General features: G+C 35.4%; 1 protein-coding gene and 1 pseudogene across 21 annotated transcripts in view; one reads left to right on the top strand and one right to left on the bottom strand.

Moving 5' to 3' along the window:
- The window catches only part of CDC42BPA (CDC42 binding protein kinase alpha), a 309,540-nt gene that overhangs the window by 85,924 nt on the left and 196,244 nt on the right, over positions 1–27,372 (bottom strand). For 17 of the 20 annotated variants that reach the window (XM_082612490.1, XM_082612482.1, XM_082612485.1 and 14 more), the window contains exons 13-16: positions 22,414–22,656; positions 22,054–22,164; positions 7,152–7,399; positions 1,237–1,342 (exon numbers count right to left, since the gene is read on the bottom strand). In XM_082612490.1, coding sequence (XP_082468616.1) covers positions 1,237–1,342; positions 7,152–7,399; positions 22,054–22,164; positions 22,414–22,656 — 708 coding nt within the window. The remainder of the gene's footprint in view (positions 1–1,236; positions 1,343–7,151; positions 7,400–22,053; positions 22,165–22,413; positions 22,657–27,372) is intronic. The other 3 variants (XM_082612478.1, XM_082612483.1, XM_082612484.1) reach the window with 1 other exon arrangement.
- LOC309801065 (sialomucin core protein 24-like) lies at positions 1,826–2,906 on the top strand (annotated as a pseudogene). Its single transcript has one exon. The product of its transcript is annotated as a sialomucin core protein 24-like (transcript).

Genomic DNA, 27,372 nt, shown 5'->3' with positions numbered 1-27,372 from the left:
AACAGTTGGTGTAGCAATGGCAAAGGTATTCTTTGGTTATCCCTCTTGGGGAAAATACCCAATTCAACCAAACCAAAAAATGAATAAATGGAAAGAAACAGTGAAGATGTGCAGTTAGGTGGACTGACAGAGAAGTGAAGCTGAATAAAAGGAGCAAAAATAGAGAAGAGGTTCAAATGGAAGAAGACCCAGATCCTCCCCTATTTCTCCAGAAATAAACATTTCCTTGTTATCATTTGTCACTGAATACTTGCCAACCATATGATTTGCTCTCAAAGTTCTGTTCACATCCTTTACCACATCTTTCAATTTAGCAAGACAAGGTAATATTCTATTTTTTATAAAATTTGGAGATAGGCTTTTATTTTTATCCTTCAGATCTCATCAAAATCAAGAGTATTATTTAAAAATTATTTCTAAAGATGTACTTCTGGTAAACTTGCCAGAACTGTATGGCTAATGAAATGAAACCAAAGGGTGAATACAAGATTTGATCTACGTTCGATTTGATTATATCACAATTCAATTTTTCTTAAACTATAATACCATCTTTTACTAGGTAATTTGCTTATATACTCTACGTGAAGTGGCCTTCTAGAGTTTAATTACATTTCTTACCTCAAGGTAACTCTTAACAGAATCTTAAAATTCTGTCTGGTAGACAGAAATGATGTTTAATTTTGTAGTCATATTGGTTAAGCCCATTAAATAACAATTATGTGACCTATTTGGATAAAGTTTAAATACTGTTAGTTTTATTTTAGTGGAAATAACTAAGAGTTATACAATAATGTTCATATAGTATTCATAGTTTAAAAAATAATTTATACTACTTACTATTTGGCCACTTTCCACAGTGTTTGTGTGCATCAGCTTTGTAATTACAAAATAAACTAACAGAGTTCTTTCTCAAGTAGTTTGCGACCAAACAAGCAAAGCCATGACAAAGTAAGTGATTAATAGTAAAAGAGAGATGGAAAGTGAAATAAAGAACAGGGGCTCAAAAAATAAATGGGACAAAGAATAAGATGAGGTAAGCCAAGTCCTCTCTCCAAGAAGACTCTTGTACAGATTGGTAAAATGAAAAATTGCCTGTACACAGAAGCAATCCTTGCATTTAGGAGGAATATTAAATTAAAAAATGTACACCAAATATAAAATTATATCTATAATTGCTATGATAGTGCTGAACATCTAGCATGTATCAATGAATATCAATGAGATTAAACCACTCACCTTATCAAGCTCACTTGTCAGTTTTTTATTTTCTTCCATTAATAACACTTTTTCTCGTTCATACTGTTGTTTGAACTCATTTTCAAATTCTTCCCTTTCACTTTGACTAATACAATGCAAAATATAAAAGGAAAAAAAGGAATTGAATTAAAGGTAAAATAATGGTATCCCAGATTGGCTATTGTATCATATGCCTTATTCTGAAAAGCCACTTATATCTCAACTGCTCCAAATCCCAAACATTTCCCTTAAAATTAGGAAGTCACAATCATTTCCTTCTAATTAATAAATAGATTTGTCTGCTTAATAATATCTATTTTGTTCTTCATTTGAAAATCTGAGTTAGACATCCTAATTATGCTCACCTTCTTCAGTTGTATATATGCTAGAAAGCATGGGAAAATGAGGAAGCTAGGGAAAAAGGAGGGTATAGGGACCACAATACAATTGCTTACACTCAGCTCTAGACTGCATAGAAAATTCAACTTACATTTCCAATTCCTGCCTTCCTTCTTCCCTTCTTCCTTATGTACCTACCTATCTACACATACATACATACATACATACAATATTATAAAACTTATTTAAAATGATAGTTCTAAGGGACAGAACTGATTCACCCTTAGGGGTAAACACAGTTCTAGCGAACTTTTTAAAAACCTCCAAAGGGAGGAGTCTGGGAGGTGGCGCCGCAGGGGATGGACGCGCTCGAAGGCCAGCACAGAGGCTGCGATACTGGCGCTGCCCCGCCGGCTGCTTTTGGCAGCTGCCTGGCCGCGTGACGAGCGCGGCTCAGAACACCACGCTGGCCCCGAACGTGACTACACCCTCGGCTTTACCGACTACCACCAGGACAGCCCCGGTGCCGCCGCCGCTCCTCCGGGCACCACTCCAGCACCAGAAATCTGTGAAAGCCGCAACAATGGGGTTTCCTGTTTTGACGCTAATGCTGCTAACACTACCTGCTTTTGGATAAAATGAATTCAACAGTTCGTGATTGCAAGGTGGTGAACAGCACAGAATTCTGCCCTGCGTCCACTGCCACACCACTGCCAACCAATTCTACAGCTAAAACCACAACTCTGACTTCCTCTTCTACAGCTTCCACCACAACTACTACATCAGGTACAACTGATATCACTTTAACTCCGACTTCACAACCTGCGTGGACGTCTACCTTTGATGCAGCCAGTTTCATTGGAGGAACTGTCCTTGTCTTGGGTGTGCAGGCTGTAATTTTCTTTCTCTATAAACTCTGCAAATCTAAAGAACAAAACCACCACACTCTGTAAACAGACCCGCTAAATTAACAAGAACTGGTGTGTAACTCACTGAAACCAAAATATTATCTTTCAAGATGTCCCACATGGAAGACGCTATTCTAGGATCTTTAATTTTTCAAAGGATGCATATAGGAGCATTGCCCTTGAAGAAAAATCAGTTAAATCGTTTTGCTCAACGGGCATATTTAAAATCTTCTGCACGAATCCTTGTGGCTGTCTTCTTTCATTTTAAATGTCTGCTGCTGTGGGATTACGTCCTCTCTTCTTGACATGCAAAGTGTAACTCTGTAAGTGATGGAAAACATTGTCCTGCGCAGACAACCTCATGACCCTTTTGGCAATTTCAATGTAGTCATTTCAAAGCCTGAAAGCTGCATTATTTTCATCCTAATTCAGGATGTAGTTCAGCGACCAGAATTGAGAAGAACGTGCCAAATGAGCGTCAATCAGGTGGATTTTGGGCTATCACTTCAAAAGTGGAATAAATTTATAAATTTAGTATCCTTAGAGTAAAATTTAGTGTTTGATAAGTTATTTTTTCTACATTAGAAAACAGATGCCACACAGGGAATTACATTCCAGATTTAAAGAAATCAATGGAAAGGATACAAAACATTAAAGTGTAGCAGGTTATTGTTCATACTTGTAAAGCACCTTATATCATTGAGAAAATAAAAAACAGTGTCTTAAAAGACAAAAAGACAAAAAAAAAAAAAAAGAAACAACGAAAACCCCCTAAGGGAGAAAGGGGAATCAGTTTTGTTTTTTTTGTTTTTTGGGGTTTTTTTTTGCGGTACGCGGGCCTCTCACCGCTGTGGCCTCTCCCATGGAGGAGTACAGGCTCCGGACTACAGGCTCAGCGGCCATGGCTCACGGGCCCAGCCGCTCCACGGCATGTGGGATCTTCCCAGACCGGGGCACAAACCCGTGTCCCCTGCATCAGCAGGCGGACTCTCAACCACTGAGCCACCAGGGAAGCCCAGGAATCTTTCTTGATTCAGAAGCAACTCCAAACAACAAACAACAATGAAAAAAATATGAAAAATTACAAAGAAGCATCCTTTCAGAAAAAGAAGTATATGAATAAATTGAGTAAAATTTCTATATACAACCATTTTTGTTTTTTCCTATTAGCATTAAACAAAACTTCTCTCTCATACTGAAACGAAATAAACAAACTCTCCCCTAAATTCTACGTCACACTTCATTTTCCACTTTCCTTGTCTTCCCGTTCTTTGGCAACCACCTTGAAATCTTGAGAGTTTGACGTATCCACTTCCTCACTGCCTAAATTTTCCTCCCTGTGCTAAAATCTGACTTCTGCTGCCACCACCTCAAAAAAACTGTTGTCCCAAAACTCATTATTGTCCCAACTGTTATTATATCCAGTCTACTGGCTACCTTTGACAGTGTTGTCCATTCCCTCCCTCTTGAAATGTTGTCCTCCCTTGGCTTCAGTGATACCCACTTTCTTGATTTTCAGCCTACATTTAGACTTTTCAGCTGTATTGGTGAGCCCCCCACCCCCTCTTTCCTCCAAGTAAATGCCAATGCCCCCAGGTATTCTGTCACAGGTGCTCAACTTTTTTTTTTCTTTTTTTTTACACATTTTCCCTGAGCTATCCCATCTATTATACCACCTATTTCAATTATCATCCATTATGCTGACAAACTCTGAATCTACATCTGAAGCTTTTCTGGGCTTCAAATTGCTGACTTGGTATCTCCCAAAAGTTGTCTCCCAAGCACCTCAAATTCAACATGCCCAACCCTAACAACAGAAAAACAAGTTCCCAACACCCCACGTACCTTCCCCTGTGATCATACACTCTTACTTATTCTTTTCTTACTACAGGAGCAAAATGTAGCTAAGGTTGCTCTTTGTTTATGCACCCGCTCAAGTACACTTTTCTCCTCTCTGTCCTGAATCATCTACTGGTACTTTCTATCAGATTACAAGCATGGTGTTATTTTTGAGACAAATTTCTCCTCCAGTTATTATCTCGTTGCTTTTATTATCTGCTTGCTCTTACAATTGCTCTCCTTCAAGTCTTTGGATCCATTATGGGGTTTCTGCCCACTACTGTTCCACTGAAATTGTTCTTATCAAAGTCACCAATGACATTCATATTGTTAAACTCAACTATCAATTACACGGTCCTCATCTTATTTGATTTAGACCTCATCTAATTTAACATGTAGACAGATTTGATATGCATTCATCATAACACCAAATTTGCACACCAAATTTGCCTGGTCATCTTCCTATCATTCTTACTGCTCTTTCTCTCTCCACTTTGCTGTTTCTTCCTCATTTCCAAACTTCTAAAGATTGGAGTGCTCCAGGTTGCAGTCCTAGGACTTCTTTTCCATCTATATTCATTCACTAAGTGATCTCATATAGTCTCACCCCTTTAAATATCATGTGAATGATAAATACTCCCAGGATTTTATCTCTAGCCCTGAAATCCAGATTAGTCTGTATGATGACCTACTTGACCTGGATGCCTGAAAGGCACCTCAAACATAATTTGTTTAAAATGAGCTCCTGATATTCCCATCCCCAAAATGCTTCTTCTGTCGTTTTCCTCTCTAAATGGTAACTATATTCTCCTAATTGCTAAGGCCCCAAACTGTAGCATCATCCTTGATTTTTCCTCTTTCTTTCTTACCCCATATCTAGTCTATCAGCAAATATCATTATTTTTACCTTTTAAAGAAATTGGAATTCGAACATTTTTCACAGCCAATTCTGCCACCACCCTAGGCCCAATCCACCATTATCTTTTGCCTGGATGATTGCAAAAGACTTCTAAATGGTTTCACTGCTTTTTCTCTTATCTAGTTCAGACTTTTCTTAATCTAGTAGTCAGAATAATCCTGTTAAAACACAAGTCAGTATTTGTCCATTTTCCACTCAAAATCCTTGTCAAAAGGCAATGCTTCCCTGCCATGGTTCTACTGAGAGTAAAAAATTGTAAGTCACTGAACATGACTTACAAAGCCTTACATGATCTGGCTCCCATTACCTCTCATACGTACCTCTTACTATTCTTTCCCCTTAACTCTGCTTCATCCACATTGGCCTCTTTTTTAGTATTATTATTTTAATAGACTTTATTTTTTAGAAAGGTTTTAGGTTCGTAGCAATACTGAGAGGAAAATACAGAGATTGCCCATATACTCAGAGTGGTGTGTTTGTTACTACTGATGAACCTACATTTGACACATCATTATCACTAAAACGTCGCAATTTACATTAGGTTGTATAATGACATATATCTCCTATCACAGTTTCATACAGAGTAGTTTCACTGCCCTAGAAATCCTCTGTACCCTGCCTATTCACCCCATCCTCCTCCCAATCCTTACAACCACTGATCTTTTTACTATCTCCATAGTTTTGTCTTCCCATTATTTTTTTTAACAGACTTCTTGTTCCTCATGTAAAATGTTCTTCTCATACATCTGTATAGATATCTCCCCCACTTTCTTCAGTCCTTACTGAGAAATCATCTTCTCAGTATAATTTTCCCTGGTTATTTCATTCATATATATATATATATATATATATAATTTAATTTTCCCCCTTAATGCTTCATAGCCCCTATCCACTGCCTTATTTTTTGTTCTTAGAATTTATCATTACCTATATATTACCTATCCTATATCATTACCTATATATTCTGCATTTTACTTATTTCATTTATATTTTGCTTATAGTCTTTCACCATAATTAAAGGAAAGCTCCATAAGGAGAGAGAATTTTTATCTGTTCACTGTTATGCCTCCAGGGCCTACAGCAATGCTTTCACATAGCAGGTTCTAAAAAATTTTGCTGAACAAACAGACCAAACTGAATTAAACTTAGGCTTCCAATATAAGTTGAGAATGACAATAACATACATTCAGTTACCTAAAACCTAGAAACTTGAGTATCACTGATAATTTCTCCTGCTTCTAATTTCTCATATCTGGTTACCATGTCATCCAGGTTCTGTCTTCTCGGTAGACCTTCTGAATCCATAAGCTTCTCTCCGTCTTCACTATCATATCTAAGGTCCAGCCACCTCATCTCTCACAGCTAGATTACTATCTGCAGTCTGCTCCTTCCAATCCATTCTCTAAACAGTAGCAAGAGTGGTCTTTCAAAAATATAAATATTGATATAATCACGTAATTTTCCTTCAATGGTCTTATGACTATTTTCCTTTCTAGTCTCATTTCTCACCATTCATCTTTCTTTTTATGCTTCCACCATAATGAACAACTTTCATTTTCTGAATGTGCCATGCTACCCTTTTCCTCTAGATCTTGGCAAATTCTGCTAACCTTTGCCTGAACACTCTTCCACAGCTATATATTTCTTATATCTTTGGTCTTAACTCAGAAATAATTTTGTCCAAAAAACCTAGACACACCCAAGTTATCTTTTGTGCCTCTTCTACGAGTATTCCTATACTTATCCCATTTGCTTTCCTATGATGCTGTAATATAAATTTCTATTTACCAATCTTGACTTTGGTCTTCTTGAGGACTGGAATATGTTTATTGCCTATGTATCGCCAGTCCTTAACACTGAAGAGGTATTCAATAAATAATTATTAGAGGAGTAAATAACTTGATTCTTACCTCTCTCTCCTGTTTTTTTCCAATTTGTCTTTCAAAATCATAATTTCTTTGTTGAGAGCAAGTTGCTGGCCTTCTGAATCATGTAGTTCTTTCTTCAGATTTTTAATTTCATTTGCATGTATTCCTTCTCTCTTGGACAATTCTTCTTCATAAAAGATACTTTTCTTTTCCAAATCAGTCTTTAGTTTGGTTATTTCTTGCTGATGTTCTATGCTGCATACTCCTGGTGAGTAACTAATTTGTTTTTGCTATAGAAGTAATAATAAAAGATTAATCTGTAAGAATAATAAAATATCAACTAATAACTCTTTCTACAATATAAAGAACTGTTCATATAACTGAATATTATTTTTGTATATTATTACATAAAAATAATACTTTCTTTATTCAGGCTATTAACCTTTTGCCTGCCATATGTTGCCAATATTTTTCTAAGTGTGTATTCCATTATTGCTGTACTTTACAGTCTTCTTCACACCAAGATTCAATATTTATCTGTATTTTCTGCTGGTACTTATATAATTATTTGTTTTACATTTAAATATTTAATTTATATATAGTATTGTTGGTGTATGGAGTGAAGGAAAAATCTAACTGCATCTTATTTCTGATGTGGAACTAATAAAAGGTTATAAATACATTTGTGTCTTTAAAAGATTAAATTGGGGGAGGAGTGGTAGAGCTAGAATGCACAAAAAGAAAAGAGAGAAAGAAGGCTTCTGCAGTGGTCCGGGGAGAAATGACAAAGGTCTAATCTAACATCTTTTTATCTATTCTAGAAAAAAATGATACAGCTCTTCACATTTAGGTAGGGCTTTAAGAAGGGGAAATTTGGTTGAAAGACATCTTTTTAGAAATGAGGTTGAAATATACTCTTGGTATCAGTGAGAAAGGAAAGTGTAATGTCCAAAGGTTCTTCCAGGTAGTAGCTAAGGTAAACAGAAGCATACAGAGGTTATGACTATAGGATTTCCTGAGCTTTTTCCTGAGTAACTTTTCTATTACTTTGTTACATGCTATTTTCCCAGGTGATCCACAATAAAACTTTTAAAACCCAAAGAACCTATAAGCTTATGTTTAGTGACAACAAGGAATCAAGATCTGGAGGACACTGTATCCTCTTTTGAAGTCAGTATTAAGGGCAGGAAAACTGGTAACAGTCTTTGATTTAAAGTCCAAAGAAAACTATGCTAGCTTCTTCACATTTGAGGTCTATAATTAAAAAAAAAAAAAAAAAAAAAAAAAAGGCATCAATGTGGGCCTGAGAAATGTTTCTAGGATAGTCACTGTAATGTTAACCATTTACTCAAAACTGCTTATGAAGTGCCTACTGTATGCAGGACCCAGATTTTCCAGTGGTTTCTGAGTCAGCCTGACATGCAAAGCTTGGCGGAAACTGGGAAGAGCCATGTCAAGTCATGTCCTTGCTCTTATGCAACTCCATGAAAATGGTGCCTAAATCAACATCTGCAGCACTAACCACTTATCATACTACTCTTTCATTTTTCTAATCACCTAAAGAACACTTTTAGTTTGCTGCTCACTTTAGTATAGTTTGTCTGTTGGGATAGCAGTAGATGTACTAGAAGTTTCAAGCAAAAATTACCTTGAAATCAAAACCTCACAAAGATACCACCAAAAAAAGTTATAGACTCATGTCACTAATTGATAAGAACGTAAAAAAGCCAAATAAAATGCTGAGAAACAAAATTAAACCATAGGTAAAAAAGAACAATCTACTGCAAAACAGTAAGTTTTATTACAGGTATTGAAGGTAATTTAATATTAGCAAACATTAATAACTGTGCAAAAATTAAATTAACTCCATGTGATAATCTCTGTAAGTACCCCTGCACAAAAGTACTTGATAAAATCTAATACCAATTCCAAAATACTACCTCAAATCCCACACACACAAAAAAAAGAGTTCAGTAATTCTCTTAAGAAATAACCTCTTTCAAGCTATCAGACAAAATAATACTTTCTAGTGAAACACCAGATACATCCAGGAATAATAACAACAAAAAGGATGTCTTCCATTATCTCTCTTATTTAATATTAGATTTTAGATATTCTAAGTAACATGTGAAATAGTTACAAAACATGAATAGTTGAAAATCATGATCATTTCCACTTAATATAACTGTTTGCTCAGAAAATGCAAATAAACCCACTGAAAAGTGTTGGAATTGATAAAGCTGAGTAAAACAACAATCACACAGTACTTCTAGACAGTAGAATAAGCAATAATAGTAAAAATTTTCATTGTTAATAAAACATTTTCATTTGTTTTTAATAGATCCAACAAAAACCACCAGCAACTAATACACACACAAGTAATAACAACAGTGAATAATTTGTTTGAATTATATGAAAAAACTACAAGTCTTTACAAAAGATTTAAAGAAGACAATATAGAAAAATACCAAGTACTTGAAAGGGAAGATTGAATGTACATATGTTCAATGTTTCTTAAATTATCTTCCCTGTAAATTTAATTTAAAAAATTTAAATGTGGTAGGTAATACTGGGTGAGAGATAAAGACAAATGTTCTAGCACACAGGCAAAAATAAACTGGTAAAAATACCAAAGAAAATCCTGAAAAAGCACAAAGAGTAAAGAAGGGGAGAGGGTAATGTTCTTTACAGATGTTAACATATACTATAAAATTTTTTTAAAAATTTTTTGCCTGCATTGGGTCTTTGTTGCTGCACGCGGGCTTTCTCTAGTTGCAGGGAGTGGGGGCTACTCTTCATTGCGGTGCGCAAGCTTCTCATTGCTGTGGCTTCTCTTGTTGCAGAGCACAGACTCTAGGCGCGTGGGCTTCAGTAGTTGCAGCACACAGGCTCAGTAGCTGCGGCACGCGGGCCCTAGATCACATGGGCTTCAGTAGTTGTGGCATGTGGGCTCAGAAGTTGTGGCGCACGGGCTTAGTTGCTCCACGGCATGTGGGATCTTCCCAGACCAAGGATCAAACTCGTGTCCCCTGTATTGGCAGGCGGACTGTTTTTCTTTTATAAATTTATTTTTATTTATTTATTTATTTTTGGCTGCCTTGGGTCTTCATTGCTGCATGCAGGCTTTCTCTAGTTGCAGCGAGCAGGGGTTACTCTTCATTGCAGTGTGCGTGCTTCTCATTGCAGTGGCTTCTCTTGTTGTGGAGCACAGGCTCTAGGCACACGGGCTTCACTAGTTGTGGCACGCGGGCTCCGTAGTTATGGCTCACGAGCTCTAGAGTGCAGGTTCAGTAGTTGTGGTGCACAGGCTTAGTTGCTCCACAGCATGTGGGATCTTCCCGGACCAGGGATCAAACCCATGTTCCCTGCACTGGCAGGTGGATTCTTAACCACTGCGCCATGAGGGAAGTCCCTACTATAAATCTTTAATAAAGTATCAGTGTAATAGATCTCCACCCCAAAATAATTTAATTCAATATGTGAGATACTGTCAATCACTGAGGAAAGCAGTGATTAATTAATGGAACTGAAACCACAAACTAGCAATTAAAGAAAAAAATGATTCTCACATCATACCATTTAGCAAAACAAACTCTAAATGGATTAGAACTAAATATCTTTAAACCCAATAGAAACATCCAGGAAAAAGCAGAATTACGTATTTAGCAAACTCTGAAAAAAGAAGGACAAGCCAAGCTTCGAAGCAATAGAAGAACTATTGAGGAAAATAAAAACAAATCATCTATAATTTGAAAAAGAAACAAGACCAAAATTAAAGGGCAAATGATAAATTGGTAAAACAGTTGCAGAGAAGATAAACAGTACAATTTTTACTATGCAAAGAGTTTATACGAATTGAAAAGAAAAACATTAAGACCACAAAATTAAATGGGCAAATGACTTAAAGAGCTAATTCACAAAGAGGAAATATGATTAATAAATGATCTACTAAGAAAGCAAGAAATGCCTCTCATACTTGCAAAAATTTGTGGCATGTATCAAGTGCCTTAAAAATGATCTGACCACTTCATTTCCAGGTATCTGTTCTAAAAGAAGTGCATAAAAGGGTCCATGGCAATTATTATACTGCAAAAGTGAAAAATAAATACAGTCAGCTTGGGGGGATTGGTTCCAGGTCTGTCCACCCTCCATTACCAAAATCTATGATCGCTCAAGTCCCATATATAAAATGGAGTAGTGTTTGCATATAACGTACTCTCAGATACTTTAAATCATCTACAAATGCTATGTAAAAGTTACTAGGGCATGGCAAGTTCGAATTTTGCCTTTTGGAATTTTCTCCCCCACACCACCCCAAACAATGGGCTCTCTGTATCTGCAGACGTGGAAACTGTGGATATGAAGGGCCAAGTGTATTTAACAGTAGGAAACTGGCTAAGTGGATATTCTTCTATAATCATTAAAATTATGTTTGTGACAATCACATAATAATGAAACAGAGAAAAAGCTTATATCACACTCTCAAGAGAAATATAAGGGTTAAGGGTTGAATTGTGTCCCTCCAAAATTCATATGTTGAAGCACTAAACACCAGTACCTCAGAATGTGACCATATTTAGAACTAGGGCTTTAAATACTGCATGATCTGACTTATGTGCGGAATCTACAAAAGTCAAACCCTTAGAAGCAGAGAGTAGAACAGTGGTTGCGAAGGGCTGAGGGGGTAGGGGAAATGGGGAAATGTTGGTCAAAAGGCACAAATTTCAGATATGTAGGATAAATAAACTCTAGAGATCTAATGTAAAGCAGGATAACTACAGTTAACAATACTGTACTGCATACTGGAAATTTGCTAACAGAGTGGAGCTTAAATATTCTAGGACAAAAAAAAAAAAGGAAGGAAGGAAGGGAGGGAGGGAGGGAGAGAGGGAAGGGAGAAGGAAGGAGGTAACTGAGGTGATAGACACGTTAATTAGCTTGATTGTGGTAAACATTTCATGATGTATACATATATCTAAATATCAGGTTTTACACCTTAATACATACAATTTAAAATTGTCATTTGTACTTCAAAAAGCCTGAAAAAAAAGAAAATAGAAAATAGGGTCTTCACAGAGGTAATCAACTTAAAATGAGGTCATCAGTGTAGGCCCTAATCCAATATGACTGTATCCTTATAAATAGAAGAAGTTTAGATTCAGAATCACACACACATTGAGAACATCATATGAAGATTAAAGCAGAAATCAGGGTGATACATCTACAAACCAAGGAACACTAAACACTGCCAGCAAACCATCAGAAGCCAACTCTGCAAACACTTGATTTCAGATTTCTACTGCCATAATTGAGACAATAAATTCTTGTTTTTTAAGCCACCCAGTTTGTGGGTATTTGTAACAACTGCCCTAGCAAACTAATACAACAGGGTAAAAAAACTCCTGTGGTATATGATCACAACAATTGGAAAGTACTTTTTTTAAAAAACAGCCATTCTCAAGTAAAGTCAATAGGGGAGAGGGGAGGTATATCTAACGGGGAGGAGAGGGCCCAGTGGAAGGAAGAACCATAGAAGGAAAGATACCCACAGGAAGTTATATGTAAATTGAGACCTGAGCGTAGAATATTGCTGGCAACATGTACAAAAGTCTAGATACTAGAGAAAACCTGATCTATGAGCAGGGAAACCCAAATAGTAAGTTAAAATCTCGAACAGCAAGGACCTCATAAGGTAAAAGCTATGTTACAAAGTTTGAGCCTCTTCTGTAAAACAAAGTGGTACCATGAAAGGATTTTAAGCACAAAACTAAAAGACTTTAAAACTACTATTTTGACTACACTATGAAGAACATTTTTTTTTTTCAACTAGGGGGAAAAAAACCCCAGGAAAACCAGACAGAACATTACATATTTATCCAGACAAGAAATGATAGCTGTATTAATGTTTAAAAAACAAAATATTAACCAAAGATATAATTCACATACCATACTATTGACCCATTTAAAGTGAACAATTCAATAGTTTTCGGTATACTACATTAATTATTTTAAAGTGGTAAAACATATAGTGGTGTATAATTCTTTTTATATATTGTTGGATTCAATTTGTTAATATTTTTTGAGGACTTTTGCACCTGTGTCTATGAGGCTTTCTACACTGGTCTGTAGCATTCTTTTCTTGTAATGGCTTTGTCTGGTTTTGGTATTAGCATAATTCTTGCATCATAGAATGAGTTAAGAAGTATTTCCTCTACTTCTATCTTCTGAAAGCAACTGTGGAGAATTGTCAAGATTTCTTCCTTAAATGTCTGGTGGAATTCACCAGTAAATACATCTGGGCCTGGTGCTTTCTGTTCTGGAAGATTATTAATTATTGATTCAATTTCTTTAACAGACAGAGCCGTTTTAGATTATTTATTTCTCCTTGGTTAGTTATGGGAGCTGTGTCTTTGAAGGAATTGGTCCATTTCATCTAGGTTATCAAATTTGTAGGCAAAGAAATAATTGTTCATAGTATTCCTTTATTAGCCTTTTCATGTACATGGGTTGCATACTGATGTCCTGTCTTTCATTTCTGATACTAGTAGTGTCCTGTCTCTCTTTTCTTGTTTTCTTTGTATTTGTGTTTTATTTTACAATCAAAGGTTTAAAGATATAGCACAGAGTACAGCAGGCAAAACACAGATTAAGCATATTCTGTGCAAAAATATTTACCACAGAAAAGAGAAGAAAAAGTTTAAAAGAATTATAGTGTGAAGGTAATTATAAATATATGAAATAATATAAACTATATTGATAGGTAATTCCCCTTCTTTTCAAGTTTCCAAGGGAATTATTAAATTTATATACGGTATTCAAACTTGTAAGTTTGAAAATCTGTTTGAAAGACATTTTTACTGGAAAAATATAAGTGACCAAATTGTCTCAAATCAACAATAAAATAAAGCACTGAGAAGCTACTATGTAATAACAAAGAATGTGTTACAAGATAATTTTTTCAGATTTCAAGGAAGAGTTTATTTCTATGAGCACAGAGAAGAAAAGAAAGCTTTACTCTACTTTATATAAAATTAAGATAACCCTGAAACAAAACTTGATCAAAACACCAAATAATAAAACCAGACCCATCTCAGTATATTGATACATTTAACAGCAAAAATTGTTAATAAAAGTTTAACATTTGAAATCCATTGCTGTATTGAAATTCAGTTATTTATATGAGCAACTGATTCCCAGAATGTAAGAACAGTTTCATACTAGAAAACTTGTTAATATGATTTCTCTCAAAAATAGATAAAGGGACCCCTTTTTTTCTTAATTAGCCTGGATAGAGGCTTATCGATTTCATTGACCTTTTTAAAGAATAACCTTTGGTTTCAATGATTTTTCCTATTGGTTTCCTATTTTCAATTTGATGGATTTCTGCTCTAATTTTATTATTTTTCTTCTGTTTACTTTAGATTTAATTTGCTCTTCTCTTTCTAGTATCCTAAGGTGGAAGCTAAGACGATTAATCTTAGATCTTTCTTCTTTTCTAATATATGCATTCAATGCCACAAGTTTCCCTCTAAGCACTGCTTTCACTGTATCTGACAAATTTTGACAATTTGTTTTCTCATTTTCATTTAGTTCAAAATATTTTAAAGTTTCTCATGAGATATTTTCTTTGGCTGATGTGTTTTTTAAAAGGGTGGTGCCTTAGTTCCAAGTATTTTGGAATTTTCCAGCTATCTTTTTGTTACTGACATCTAGTCTAATTCCATTGTGGTCTGAGAGCAGACAATGTATGATTCCTGTTCTTTTAAATTTGTTAGGGATTTCTTAAGGTTTGTTTTATGGCCCAGAATGTGGTCTATGTTGGTGGATGTTCCATGTAAGCTTGAGAAGAATGTGTATTCTGCTGTTGTTGGGTGAAGCAGTATATAGATGTCCTTACATCCGCTTGATTGATGATGGATGTTGAGTTCAACTATGTCCTTACTGATTTTTTTGCCTGCTGGATCTGTCCATTTCTGATAGAGGGGTGCTGAAGTTCCCAACTATGACAGTGAATTCATCTCTTTTTCTCTGCACTTCTGTCGGGTTTTGCCTCATGCATTTTGATGCTATGTTGTTACACGCATACACATTAAGTATGCTACACCTTCTTGGTGAACAGCAATTCCCTTCTTTATTTCCAAAAACTTTCCTTACTCCAAATTCCACCCTGTCTGAAATTAATATAGCTACTTCCACTTTCTTTTGATTAGTGTTATCATGGTATATCTTTCTCCATCCACTTACAGGCATACCTTGGGGATATTGTGGGTTCAGTTCCAGACTACTACAAAAAGGCGAATATTGCAATAAAGTGCATCACATGAATTTTTTGATTTCCCAGTGCATATAAAAGTTGTATTCACACTATACTCTAGTTTATTAAGTGTGCAATAGCATTATGTCTAAAAAATGTACACACCTTAATTTTAAAAATACTTTATTGCTAAAAATGCTAACCATCATCTGAGCCTTTAGCGAGTTGCAATCTTCTTGCAATAGGAACATCAAAGATCAATAATCACAGATCACCACAACAAATATAATAATGAAGAAATTTGAAATACTGTGAGAATTACCAAAATGTGACATAAAATCATGAAGTGAGTGAACGCTGTTGGAAAAATGGTGCTGACAGACTTGCTCAATGCAGGTTGCCACAAACCTTCAATTTGTAATATCTGCAAAGTACAATATAGCAAAGCACAATAAAACAAAGTATGCCTGTACTCTTAATCTAGACACTTGGCCTCTGTATCCACGAATTCTGCATCCATGGATACGGAGGGCTGACTGTACTACACCATTTTATATAAGGGAGTTGAGCGTGTGCAGATTTTGGTATCCCTGGGGTATGGAGAGGGCATGGAACCAACACCCCATGGATACTGAGGAACAACTATATGTGCCTCTATACCTAAAGTGGGCTTTTTAGACAACATATAGTTAGATACTGTTTTTTGATCCAATCTGACATAATCTGTTTTGTAATTGGTATACTTAGACCATTGACATTCTAAATGATTGTTGATGTTTTTTGATTAATATCTATTGTATTTGCTAGTGCTTTCTATTTATTGCTCCTTTCTTTGTATTTATTTTTGTCTTCGATACCTTTTCTGTCTTTTGCTGTTTTTTTTTTCCCCTTGTTTTTGGCCATGCCGTGCGGCATGCGGGATCTCGGTCCCTGACCAGGGATTGAACCCATGACCCCTGCATTTGAAACACAGAGTCTCAACCACAGAACTGCCAGGGAAGTCCCTGTCTTTTCTGGTTTTAATTAAGCATTTTATATGATTCAATTTTCTCCCCATTCTGAGCATATCAGTTGAACTCCTTTTTTAAGTGACCATTCTACATTTTGCAATATCCATTTATAACCAATCCAAGTCCAGTTTCAAATAACACTCTACCACTTCATGGATAGTGCAAGTACCATAAAATGAAATAATCCTAATTCCTGCTTCCTAGCTCTTGTATAATTGCTGTCATTCATTTCAGTTACACATAAGCATACATAAGCATATTTATATATACATGTAATCAGACATAAGCATATATATAAGAATATATAATTGAATACATTGTTGCTATATTATTGTGAACATTTCATCTATTAGATTAAGAAAAATAAAAGCTTTTATTTATTTTACATTCATGTATTCCTTCTCTGATGCTCTTTCTTTCTTTATGTAGATCTGAGTTTCTGACCTATATCATTTTCCTTCTCTCTGGAGAACTTCTTTTAACATTTCTTGCATGGCAGGTTTACTGGCAACAAATTCCCTCAAATCTTTGTCTCAGGAAGTCTTTATTTCCCCTTCACTTTTGAAAGCTAATTTCTCAAAGTAAAAATTCTAGGTGGGTAGGTTTTTTTTTCTCAACACTTTAAATATTTCACTCCACTCTCTTCTTGTTTGCATGAAGAGGAAAAGTCAAATGTAATTCTTACCTTATATTTTCTACAGGTAAGGTATTTTTTAACCTCTGACTGCTTTCAGGATTTTTATCTTTATCTATAATTTGAAAATGGCATGTCTATCTAGGTGTAATTTTTTGGGTATTTATCCTGTTTTGTGTTCTTGGAGCTTCCTGGATCTGTGATTTAGTGTCTGACATTAATTTGGGGGAAATTTTCAGTCATTATTGTTCCAAATGGTTCTTCTGTTCCTTTCTCTGTTCACCTTTTAGTGTTCCCATTATACGTATGGTACAACTTTTGTAAATGTTCCACAATACTTGGATATTCTTTTCTGTTTTTTCACTTTTTTCTCTTCGCTTTTCAGTTTTGGCAGTCCTATTTTGATATCCTCAAGCTCAGAGATTCTTTCTTCAGCTGTATCCAGTGTACTAATAAGCTCATAAAGGGCATTCTTCATTCTGTTACAATATTTTTCATGTCTAGCATTTCTTTTTGGTTCTTTCTTAGAATTTACATCTCTCTGCTTACATTGCCCATTTATTTTTCCATGCTCTACTTTTTCATTAAAGTCCTTAGCATATCAATCACAGTTGTTTTCAATTCCTGGCCTGATAATTTCAACATCCCTGAGTCTGGTTGTGATGTTTGCTCCATTCTGTGTTTTTTACCTTTCAGTATGTCTTGTAATTTTTTGTTGATAGGTGAACATGATGTACTGGGTAAAAGGAACTGCTGTAAATAGGCTATTAGTAATGTGGTTGCAAGCTGTGGTGGGAGGGGAAGCGTTCTATAGTCCTAAGATTGGATATCAGTATGTCACTGAGCCTGTGCTTCTGGACTGTGAACTTAAGACAACCTTGTCAGTTTTTCTCCCCCACTTACCTGTTTTGACAGGGTGACTAGAGTGGGCTGGGGCTGAATATTTCCCTTCCCTCAAGTCAGTTAGGTCTGATAAAACCCCAGCAAGTTAGATTCTGGTTGAAGAGTTTCTCCTGAAGATAGACCTTGTTAAGAAGAACAGAATGCTCTGGCACATTCAAAATTGTTACCCCTATTGTACAAGGGGATAGTACAAGGGGATTTTTCTCTGATATTCACTGTGAAAACCTTGTAGAGCTCCAGGATGTAAAACTGTTGAAACTGTCAGGGCTCCCCAGTGACGAGGCTCCCCTGGAATTTTTATCTCTCAAACTTGTCCGCACTGAGCCTCTAGCAATTTTTCAATAACAGTTCAGTTCTCCCTACACTGGTACTGATTTCCTACAAGGGTTCCTGATCTCATAAGCTGTGATTCTCTCTATGTGCCTGTCACTCTCTCTCAGTGCCTGACCCACTGGTCGGACAGCAGTTGGTTCTGTGATATTACTTCCCTTACAGATCTAAGAAGAGTTGTTGATTTTTCAATTTGTTCAGCTTTTTATTTCTTGTTAGAACAAAGTGGTGACTTCTGAAGTTCTTATATACTGGATTGGAAACTGATAGTATTCTTTGGAGTTTTTAAGTATAGGATCCTGTGATCTGCAAATAGAGATAGTTTTACTTCTTCTTTTCCAGTTTGGATGCCTTCTATTTCCTTTTCTTATCTAATTCCTCTGGCTAGAACCACCAGCATAATGTTAAGTGCAGTGGTGAAAATGGGCATCCTTGTCTCATTCCTAAACTCAGGGAAATTTTTTTCAGTCATTCACCATTGAGTATGATGTTAGCTATGGGTTTTTCATAAATGCCTTTGATCATGTTGAGTATATGCCCTTCTATTCCTTGTTTTCTGAGAGTTTTTATCATGAAAGGATGTTGAATTTTGTAAAATGACTTATGTGGATCAATTAAGATGATCATGTGGTTCCCCCCTCCCTGTGGTTCTTTCAATGTGATGTATTACATTGATTTATTTTCTTACATTCAACCACCCTTGCATTCCTGGGATAAACCCCACTTTGCCATGGTTTATAATCCTTTTAATATGGCTTTGGATTTGGTTTGCTGGTGTTTTGTTGAGAATTCATACGTCTATATTTGTTAGGAATACTGGTCTGTAATTTTCTTTTCTTGTGATATTATTCATATGGCTTTGGTATTATGGCAATGCTGGCCTTATGGAATGAGTTAGGAAGTGTTCCCTATTCTTGTATTCTGTGGAAGAGTTTAAGAAGAATTGGTGTTAATTCTTCCTTAAAAGTTTGGTTCAGTTCACTAGTGAAGCTATCCAGTCCTGCGCTTTTCTTTGTCAGGAGGTTTCTTATTACCAATTCAATCTCTTTGCCTGTTGTAAGTCTGTTGAGACTTTCTCTTTTGTCTTGCATTTAGGTAATTTGTGTGCTTCTCGATCTGTCCATTTCATCTAGATTATTTACTTTGTTGGCATAGAGTTGTTCATAGTATTCTCGTATAATCCTTTTGCTTTCTGATGATAGGTATTAATATCCACTTTCATTTCTGATGTTAGTTATTTGTTTCCTCCCTTCCTCCCTCTCTGTCAGTCTAGCTAAAGGTTTGTCAATTTTGTTGATCTCTCAAAGAATGAACTTTGGTTTCATTCCCCTTATTATTATTATTCTGTTCTCATTTTATTGAACACTGCTCTAATCCTTATTATTTCCTTCCATCTTCTAGCTTTGTTTCTTTTGCTCTTCTTTTTCTAGTTCTGTAAGATATAAAGTTAGGTATTTTCTAATTTCCCTTGTGATTTCTTCATTGACCCACTGGTCGGTTAAGAGTGTCTTATTTCATTTCCACATTTTTTTTTTTTTTTTTCTTTTTGCGGTATGCGGGCCTCTCACTGTTGTGGCCTCTCCCGTTGCGGAGCACAGGCTCCGGATGCGCAGGCCCAGCGGCCATGGCTCACGGGCCCAGCCGCTCCGCGGCATATGGGATCCTCCCAGACCGGGGCACGAACCCGTATCCCCTGCATCGGCAGGCGGACTCCCAACCACTGCGCCACCAGGGAGGCCCTCCACATTTTTTTTAACATTCCAGTTTTCCTTATGCTATTGATTTCTAGCTTCATTCCATTGTGATTGGAGTAGATACTTTGTGTGATCTCAATCTTTTTACATTTATTGAGATTTATTTTGTGGCCTAACATCTGGTCTATCCTGGAGAATGTATCAATTGCCCTTGAGAAGAATATGTATTCGGCTGTTGTTGGGTGGAGGGTTCTATATATGTATCTGCTAGTTCTAGTTGGTTATATTGTTGATCAAGATATCTATATGCTTATTTATCTTCTGTCTATATGTTCTATCCATTTTTGGAAGTGGGGTATTAAAGTTTCTAACTTTTATTCAAGAACATTTTTTCTCTTCAATTCTATTGAAGAGTATTCTTAATGAAGTAAAGATTCTTACAACCTTTTAAAGGGGCCAAAATAAGTTTCAAAATTTACATGTGTATACCTTTAAATCAAGAAATTCCACTTTTAGAAAATATCTTAAAGAAATGGTAGTGTGATCATAATAATAGCTAACAGTTATTGAGCCTTTACTTTGTGCCAGGCCATGGGCTAAGCATTTTAAATGCATTAACTAATTTATTGGGTAGTTTTATTATTATCCCAAATTTTCCAAATCTGTAAATGATACAAGAGGTTATGAGTGTCTGATATGTAGGTAAACACATGTGACTCAGAGTTTTCAATGAGCAGTGTTTGTTACAGAAAAAAATAAAAATCAAACTAGTGGACAGAATGGTACTAAGAATGAGAAAACCTGGGTTTAAACTGTACTCTATCATTTAAGACTATAAAATCCTAAACTCATCTGAGTTTTGTTTTCCTCAAATGCAAATAATCTGTAAGATTTCCTCCAGTTTGCACTTTGATTCTTGTGTTTACCAAAATCACCTAAGATAGTGCTGGAAACAAAGTAGTCCCTGACTGAAAGTTATTTGAGACGGTAATGTAATGACTTCTATATACTAATCCTGCTCTAGAAGCATAGATTATTTATAGAAGAAACATCTTTATTTTGGAAAGCTAACCAAGACTGTGCAATCATGATTAATCAAAACAAAACAAATAATATACCAGTCTATGTTTTCAATAAGTCACAGTTTAGGTGGAGAGACATTTTGTGAATAAATAATTATAATAAGAGCTATTGTAAAGTTATTAACAAAATTCTATAGCAGCAGAGAATAAGGAATATTTAGACTTCCTGAGATGACATTCAACTTCAACCTTATATTTGCTGGATGAATAAGATACTAGACTAGGCACGCAAGGAGCGTGTGGAGGTGGTGTCTGGCAGACAATGCAGAGGAATTGGGATATGCAAAGAGTAGAGTCAAGAAAAGGCAGACATCATATTCAGATTATAATCTAGTGTTATAGAAATACAATGTCAATTAATCCTAATTCTCTCACTTTGACATATATAATATTATTATTATAGCTAATAGTTACTGACCACTTATGATGTGGCAGCTTACATACATGTATATGTACTCCTTACATGAAACCAATGAGATAGGGTTTTACAAATGAGAAATTAAGGTCCAAAGAGATTAAATGTTTTGTCCAGCGTTACACAGCTGGTAACTGATGAGGCTAGGCTTTAAAACCAGATAGTCCAACTCTAGAGCTGGCACAAAGATTTCCCTTGCTAAGCACTTCTGCTGAGATGTTTAAATCCAGGCCAATTATCACCTCATCCCACTTAACAGAAGTATCTGCAAAGCTACCTCCGAGCCTCTCCTAAGTCACTTAACAAGACAGAGGATCTGGACATCTAACCCTGCCTCCCATGAGATTACCAATATATCTTATCAAGGTATGCAGCCCTTCATAAATATTTTAACTCCTTCCTGAAAGATTTCTTCTCCCCACTAAATATAGCCTTCCCTTTCCTTACAGCATGATTAAGAAGTCTATACCAGCTTCCTATTGATAAGAATGAGAATTAAGAATACTATGTCTGAAGGATAGCTAGTTTTTACTCTACACCAGAAAGAGAACATAACATAGTCCTGTTAAGCAGAAAGAGGAGAAAATTAATTCAACTTCATAAATATGAAATCAAACGATACCTTCAGTCCCTCTAATTCATTTTGAAGTTGCTTAGAATAGTGCTCGCTCTGTTCGCGCAATTTCCTGTCTTTAGATGCTTCAGCAGCTACAGCTTCTGTACGAACTTCCAGCTTTAAAATAAAATGAAAAAAGCAGGTTTCATGGTTATAATTGTTTCTCCAATAAAATGTCTCCCCATAGGAATTTACCTTGCAATAGATAGATAACTCAAATGTTGAAATTCATATTAAATATTACTACCAAACTAAAAAAAAACTCTTTTCAAAAATTAAAGAATGAAATATATATTATTTCACTAGTCTGAAAAAGCAGCTTTAATCACTACCCCATGGGCACTACAAATTTGCCTGACTACTAACCTCTTTTTTGGCTCTTTCTGTTCTGCGCAGTTCTTGCCTTAAGCTTTCAACTTTTTGCATCACCAGGTCCACCTCTTCTTCCTTATCTCGGACATGGCGAGCAAGTTTCTGTTTTTGGGTGTGCAATTCTGTTAGCCGCTCATTGATCTCCATGAATTCCTGCATGGCCAGTTTCCTCTGACAGTGTGCGTCTTTCAGCTCTTTGGATTGGTTTTTTAATCGCTCACTAGCCTGGACTAGTTCCTACAGTTTTGTAAAAAGAATATAAGTTACCAATTCTGCACCTTAGGGACCAAATTTGGCCATCAAAATATTTATCATGAAGTCAAGAAGAGCCAAAATTATTCACCTCAGAACAAAATTAAAAGAAATGAACTATTTTTGAACAGATACTAGGAGCATGGTGCTCTGTTCATATTCTCAGTTCCTTATGCTAACATGCTAACTGCAAAGGAGCAACTGATTTAACCTTCCAGTACCTTAGTTTCAATAAATAAATAAACAAATAAAGGTATAGGAATACAAGATACAATGGTAAAGGTAAAGATTTTATGAAATTTAATGGATATCTGTGAGATTTAAAAAAATTATATCAAATGATTACAAATGATAGAAACAAGGGCTGTATTTGATGTGGAGACTAACTCTTGGGCCAGCAGCAAAGAGAAAAGCTAATTAAAGTGAGAAACTTGGAAGGAGCTGAAGTAGACTTGGGTCAGTAGAACCACCTGCCTCCCAGCAAAAGGAAATGCAAACCTTCTTTGAGGAAAAGAGTCTCAATGATATCTATTTTTTTTTTTTAAGAGCATACAAATATGAGCTCACAACCATTCCCAAACACCCAAAGGACAAACAACCACAAGCAAACATTACAAACAATAAAAATAAACCCCAATGGTATTTGGATATTAGAACTATCAGATACTGATAAGATCGCTATACATGAAATGTTTGAAGAAATAAAAGGAAATCATAAAAATAGGAAAATGACAAAAGGCTATTTAAAATGATGAGGCAAAAAGACTACAAAAAACCTTTTATAAAACATTGTATAGAGCATTTAGAAATGAAAAAATGTAAGTATTAACATTAAGAACATGAATCCACTAATATAGAAAGCTCTACCTTTATGAAGAAAAATAAGAAGAAACTCAAACCCAGAAACTTTAAAAAATAAAGTATATAACATTAAAAAAAAAAAAAAGAAATCAGAGGGAAAAAACACAAATCACCTGTTTCCCATCCTCAAAAAGGAAAAAAAAAAAGATAATTAGAGCAGACATCTAAGAAGTAACAATAGTAACAGGAGAACATATTTTTAAAGAGATAATAATTAAAAATGTACACACAGAAAAATTACTTTTGAAGTATGAGGCTACTTTTGAAGTATGAGGCTAAAAAATAATGAGATTCATACAAACACAAATTGACAGAGCTTATCACAACCAGATCTGAACTTAAAGGAACCTCTAAATATTTATTTCAGGAAAATCAAAAATGATTTTAGAAGGAAGGTCTAATGAAAGAGAAGTGGAGGGCTAAGAAATTGGTAAACACAAATATGAATGTAAGCAAACTTGTATATAAGATTGTATTATTGTCTCATTTGTACAGTAAACAAAAAGGACATAACTAACATATTGGTCCAAAAAAGCACAGTAGTTGGGAAGAAGCAATAGAGTTAAAGGTCCTCAAAGTGTTTGGGAGCAACAGTTTAAGATACTGGGCTGGCCAAAAGATTCATTCGGTTTTTCCCGTAAGATGGCTCTAGTAGCGCTTAGTTGTCTTTAACCTCATTCGAAACAATTTTGTTAGATTTTCTTGTGACACCTGTCATAACAGTGTGCATTAAAAAAAAAAACTTATCAAAACTGGCGAATTTTTGTGTAGCCATTTTAATACTTAAGATAGAAGAAAAAAGCAACATTTTCAGCATATTATGCTTTATTATGTCAAGAAAGGTAAAAACTCAAACACAAAAGAAAGATTTGTGCAGTGTATGGAGAAGGTGCTGTGATTGACTGAACGTGTCGAAAGTGGTTTGCGAGGTTTCATGCTGGAGATTTCTTGCTGGACGATGCTCCACAGTCAGGTAGACCAGTTGAAGTTGATAGTGATCAAATCGAGACATTAACTGAGAACAATCAATGTTATACCAGGCGGGAGATAGCCGACATACTCAAAATATCCAAATCAAGCGCTGAAAATAATTTGCACCAGCTTGGTTATGTGAATTGCTTTGATGTTTGGGTTCCACATAAGTTAAGCAAAAAAACCATTCCTGACCGTATTTCTGCATGCAATTCTCTACTTAAACGTAACGAAAACATACTGTTTTTAAAGCAAATTGTGATGGGCGATGAAAAGTGGATACTGTACAACAATGCAGAAAAGAAGAGATTGTGGGGCAAGTGAAATGAACCACCACCAATCACACCAAAGGATGGGTTTCATCCAAAGAAGATGATGTTGTGTATATGGTGGGATTGGAAGGGAGTCCTCTATTATGAGCTCCTTCTGGAAAACCAAACAATTAACTCCAACAAGTACTGCTCCCATTAGACCAACTGAAAGCAGCACTCAACGAAAACCATCTGGAATTAGTCAACAGAAACCGCATAACCTTCCATCAGGGTAACACAAGACCGCATGTTTCTTTGATGACCAGGCAAAAACTGTTACAGCTTGGCTGGGAAGTCTAATTCATCTGCCGTATTCACCAGACATTGCACCTTCAGATTTCCATTTACTTCAGTCTTCACAAAATTCTCTTAATGGAAAAAATTTCAGTTCCCTGGAAGACTGTAAAAGGCACCCAGAACAGTTCTTTGCTCAAAAAGATAAAAAGTTTTGGGAAGATGGAATTATGAAGTTGCCTGAAAAATGGCAGAAGGTAGTGGGACAAAAGGTTGAATACATTGTTCAATAAAGTTCTTGGTGAAAATGAAAAATAAGTCTTTTATTTTTACTTAAAAACCGAAGGCACTTTTTGGCCAACCCAATATTAAATTTAAAAAAAAGATATTAAATTTAGACTTTGTTAAATATGCACGATAAAATTCAATACTACTAGAAAATGCTAGAATGAGTAGTGAGCAAAATGAGAACAAGAAAACAAAAACCTCAATTAAAAATCAAGGAAAACATTTTCAAGATGAAAAGAATTCTGGAGATTGGTTTCACAACAATGTGATGTACCTTACAGTACTCAATTATACACGTAAAAATGATTAGGATAATAAATTTTATGTTATATGTATTTTGCCACAATTTTTTTTTTTTTTTTTTTTTCTTTTTTGCGGTATGCGGGCCTCTCACTGTTGTGGCCTCTCCCGTTGCGGAGCACAGGCTCCGGACGCGCAGGCCCAGCGGCCATGGCTCACGGGCCCAGCCGCTCTGCGGCATATGGGATCCTCCCAGACCGGGGCACGAACCCGTATCCCCTGCATCGGCAGGCGGACTCTCAACCACTGCGCCACCAGGGAGGCCCTGCCACAATTTTTAAAAAGAGCGAACTCAGCCATAAAAAGAATGAAATAATGCCATTTGTAGCAACATGGGTGGACCCAGAGACTGTCATACTAAGCGAAGTAAGTCAGACAGAGAAGGACATATGTCATATGATATTGCTTATATGTGGAATCTAAAAAAAATGGTACAAATGCACTTATTTACAAAACAGAAACAGAGTTACAGATGTAGAAAACAATCTTATGGTTACCAGCAGGGAAGTGGGGAGGGATAAGTGGGAGATTGGGATTGACATACACACACTACTGTATATAAAATAGAAAACTAATATAGCACAGGGAACTCTGGTCAATACTCTCTAATGATCTATATGGGAAAAGAATCTGAAAAAGAGTGGATATGTGTATACATATAACTGATTCACTTTGCTGTATAGCACTAAGTAATACAACATTGTAAATCAACTTTACTCCAATTTAAAAAAAAAAAGAGTGAGAAAGGAGATAAAGCATAGAAAATGCATGACAAACAGAAAACAAAAAGTGGTAGAAACATGTCCATATAGATTAGTAATCAAAATAAGTATAAAAGGAGTAAGTTCACCAGTTAAATGCAGTTTGTTATACCAAATTATGAAACAAAATCTAGACTTAAATAGAAAAAGCATTATTATAGCAATGATAAAATTTTATTCACTAGAAAGAAATCCCACTCTAAATTTTTGTGCATTCCATAAGATAGACTCAAAATATATTAGAAAAAATACTGCTAGAACGTCACAGAAAAACTGGTGAATACATCATCATGAGAAAATCCAACTTCTCTATCATTAATAGATAAACCAAGCAGTTAAAAAATAGTAAATATAAAGAAGATTTGAAAAGCTCAATTAATAACCTTCATGTATATTTAGAAGCTTGCATCCAACATTGGGAAACACATTCTTCTTAAGCATATATTGAATATTTAAAAATGAAAAGGTCTAGATCATGCAGTGATTCTCAGTAGATTTCAAAGAACAGATATCATACAGATCAAGTTCTTTAATAATATTACCATTAAAATAGAAATAAAAAATAACAAGGCTAAATTCCATAATAACTCACAGATCAAGGAGAAAAATCATAAAGGGTATTAAAATATTTAGAACTAAAAAAATTTAAATACAGAAAACAATAAAAATGTTTAGTAAAGACTAAAACTTGGGGATGCAGTAAAAGGTATTGTATATACATTGGGGGAAATTTATAGCCTGAAATACTTATACTGAAACTAAAAAAAAGTTGAAATTCAATGAAATTCCACATAAAAAGTTAAGAGAGAACAACCTATTAACAGCTTCCCCCAATATGAGATGATAATAAAGAACATAAATTAATGAAAAGGAAACATGAGAATAATAAAGATCAACCAAGCCAAAAGCTTGTTCTTTGATCTCACTAAATATCTGGTGAGGTCAAACAAGGGAACAAGAATAAATGCACAAAG

This window comes from Mesoplodon mirus, assembly GCF_964341445.2.
Source record: "Mesoplodon mirus genome assembly, chromosome: 3".
NCBI classification, from domain to species: Eukaryota; Metazoa; Chordata; class Mammalia; order Artiodactyla; family Ziphiidae; genus Mesoplodon; species Mesoplodon mirus.
The sequence above is the reverse complement of the archived record's forward strand: the minus strand, read 5'-3'. Positions and strand labels throughout refer to the sequence as shown.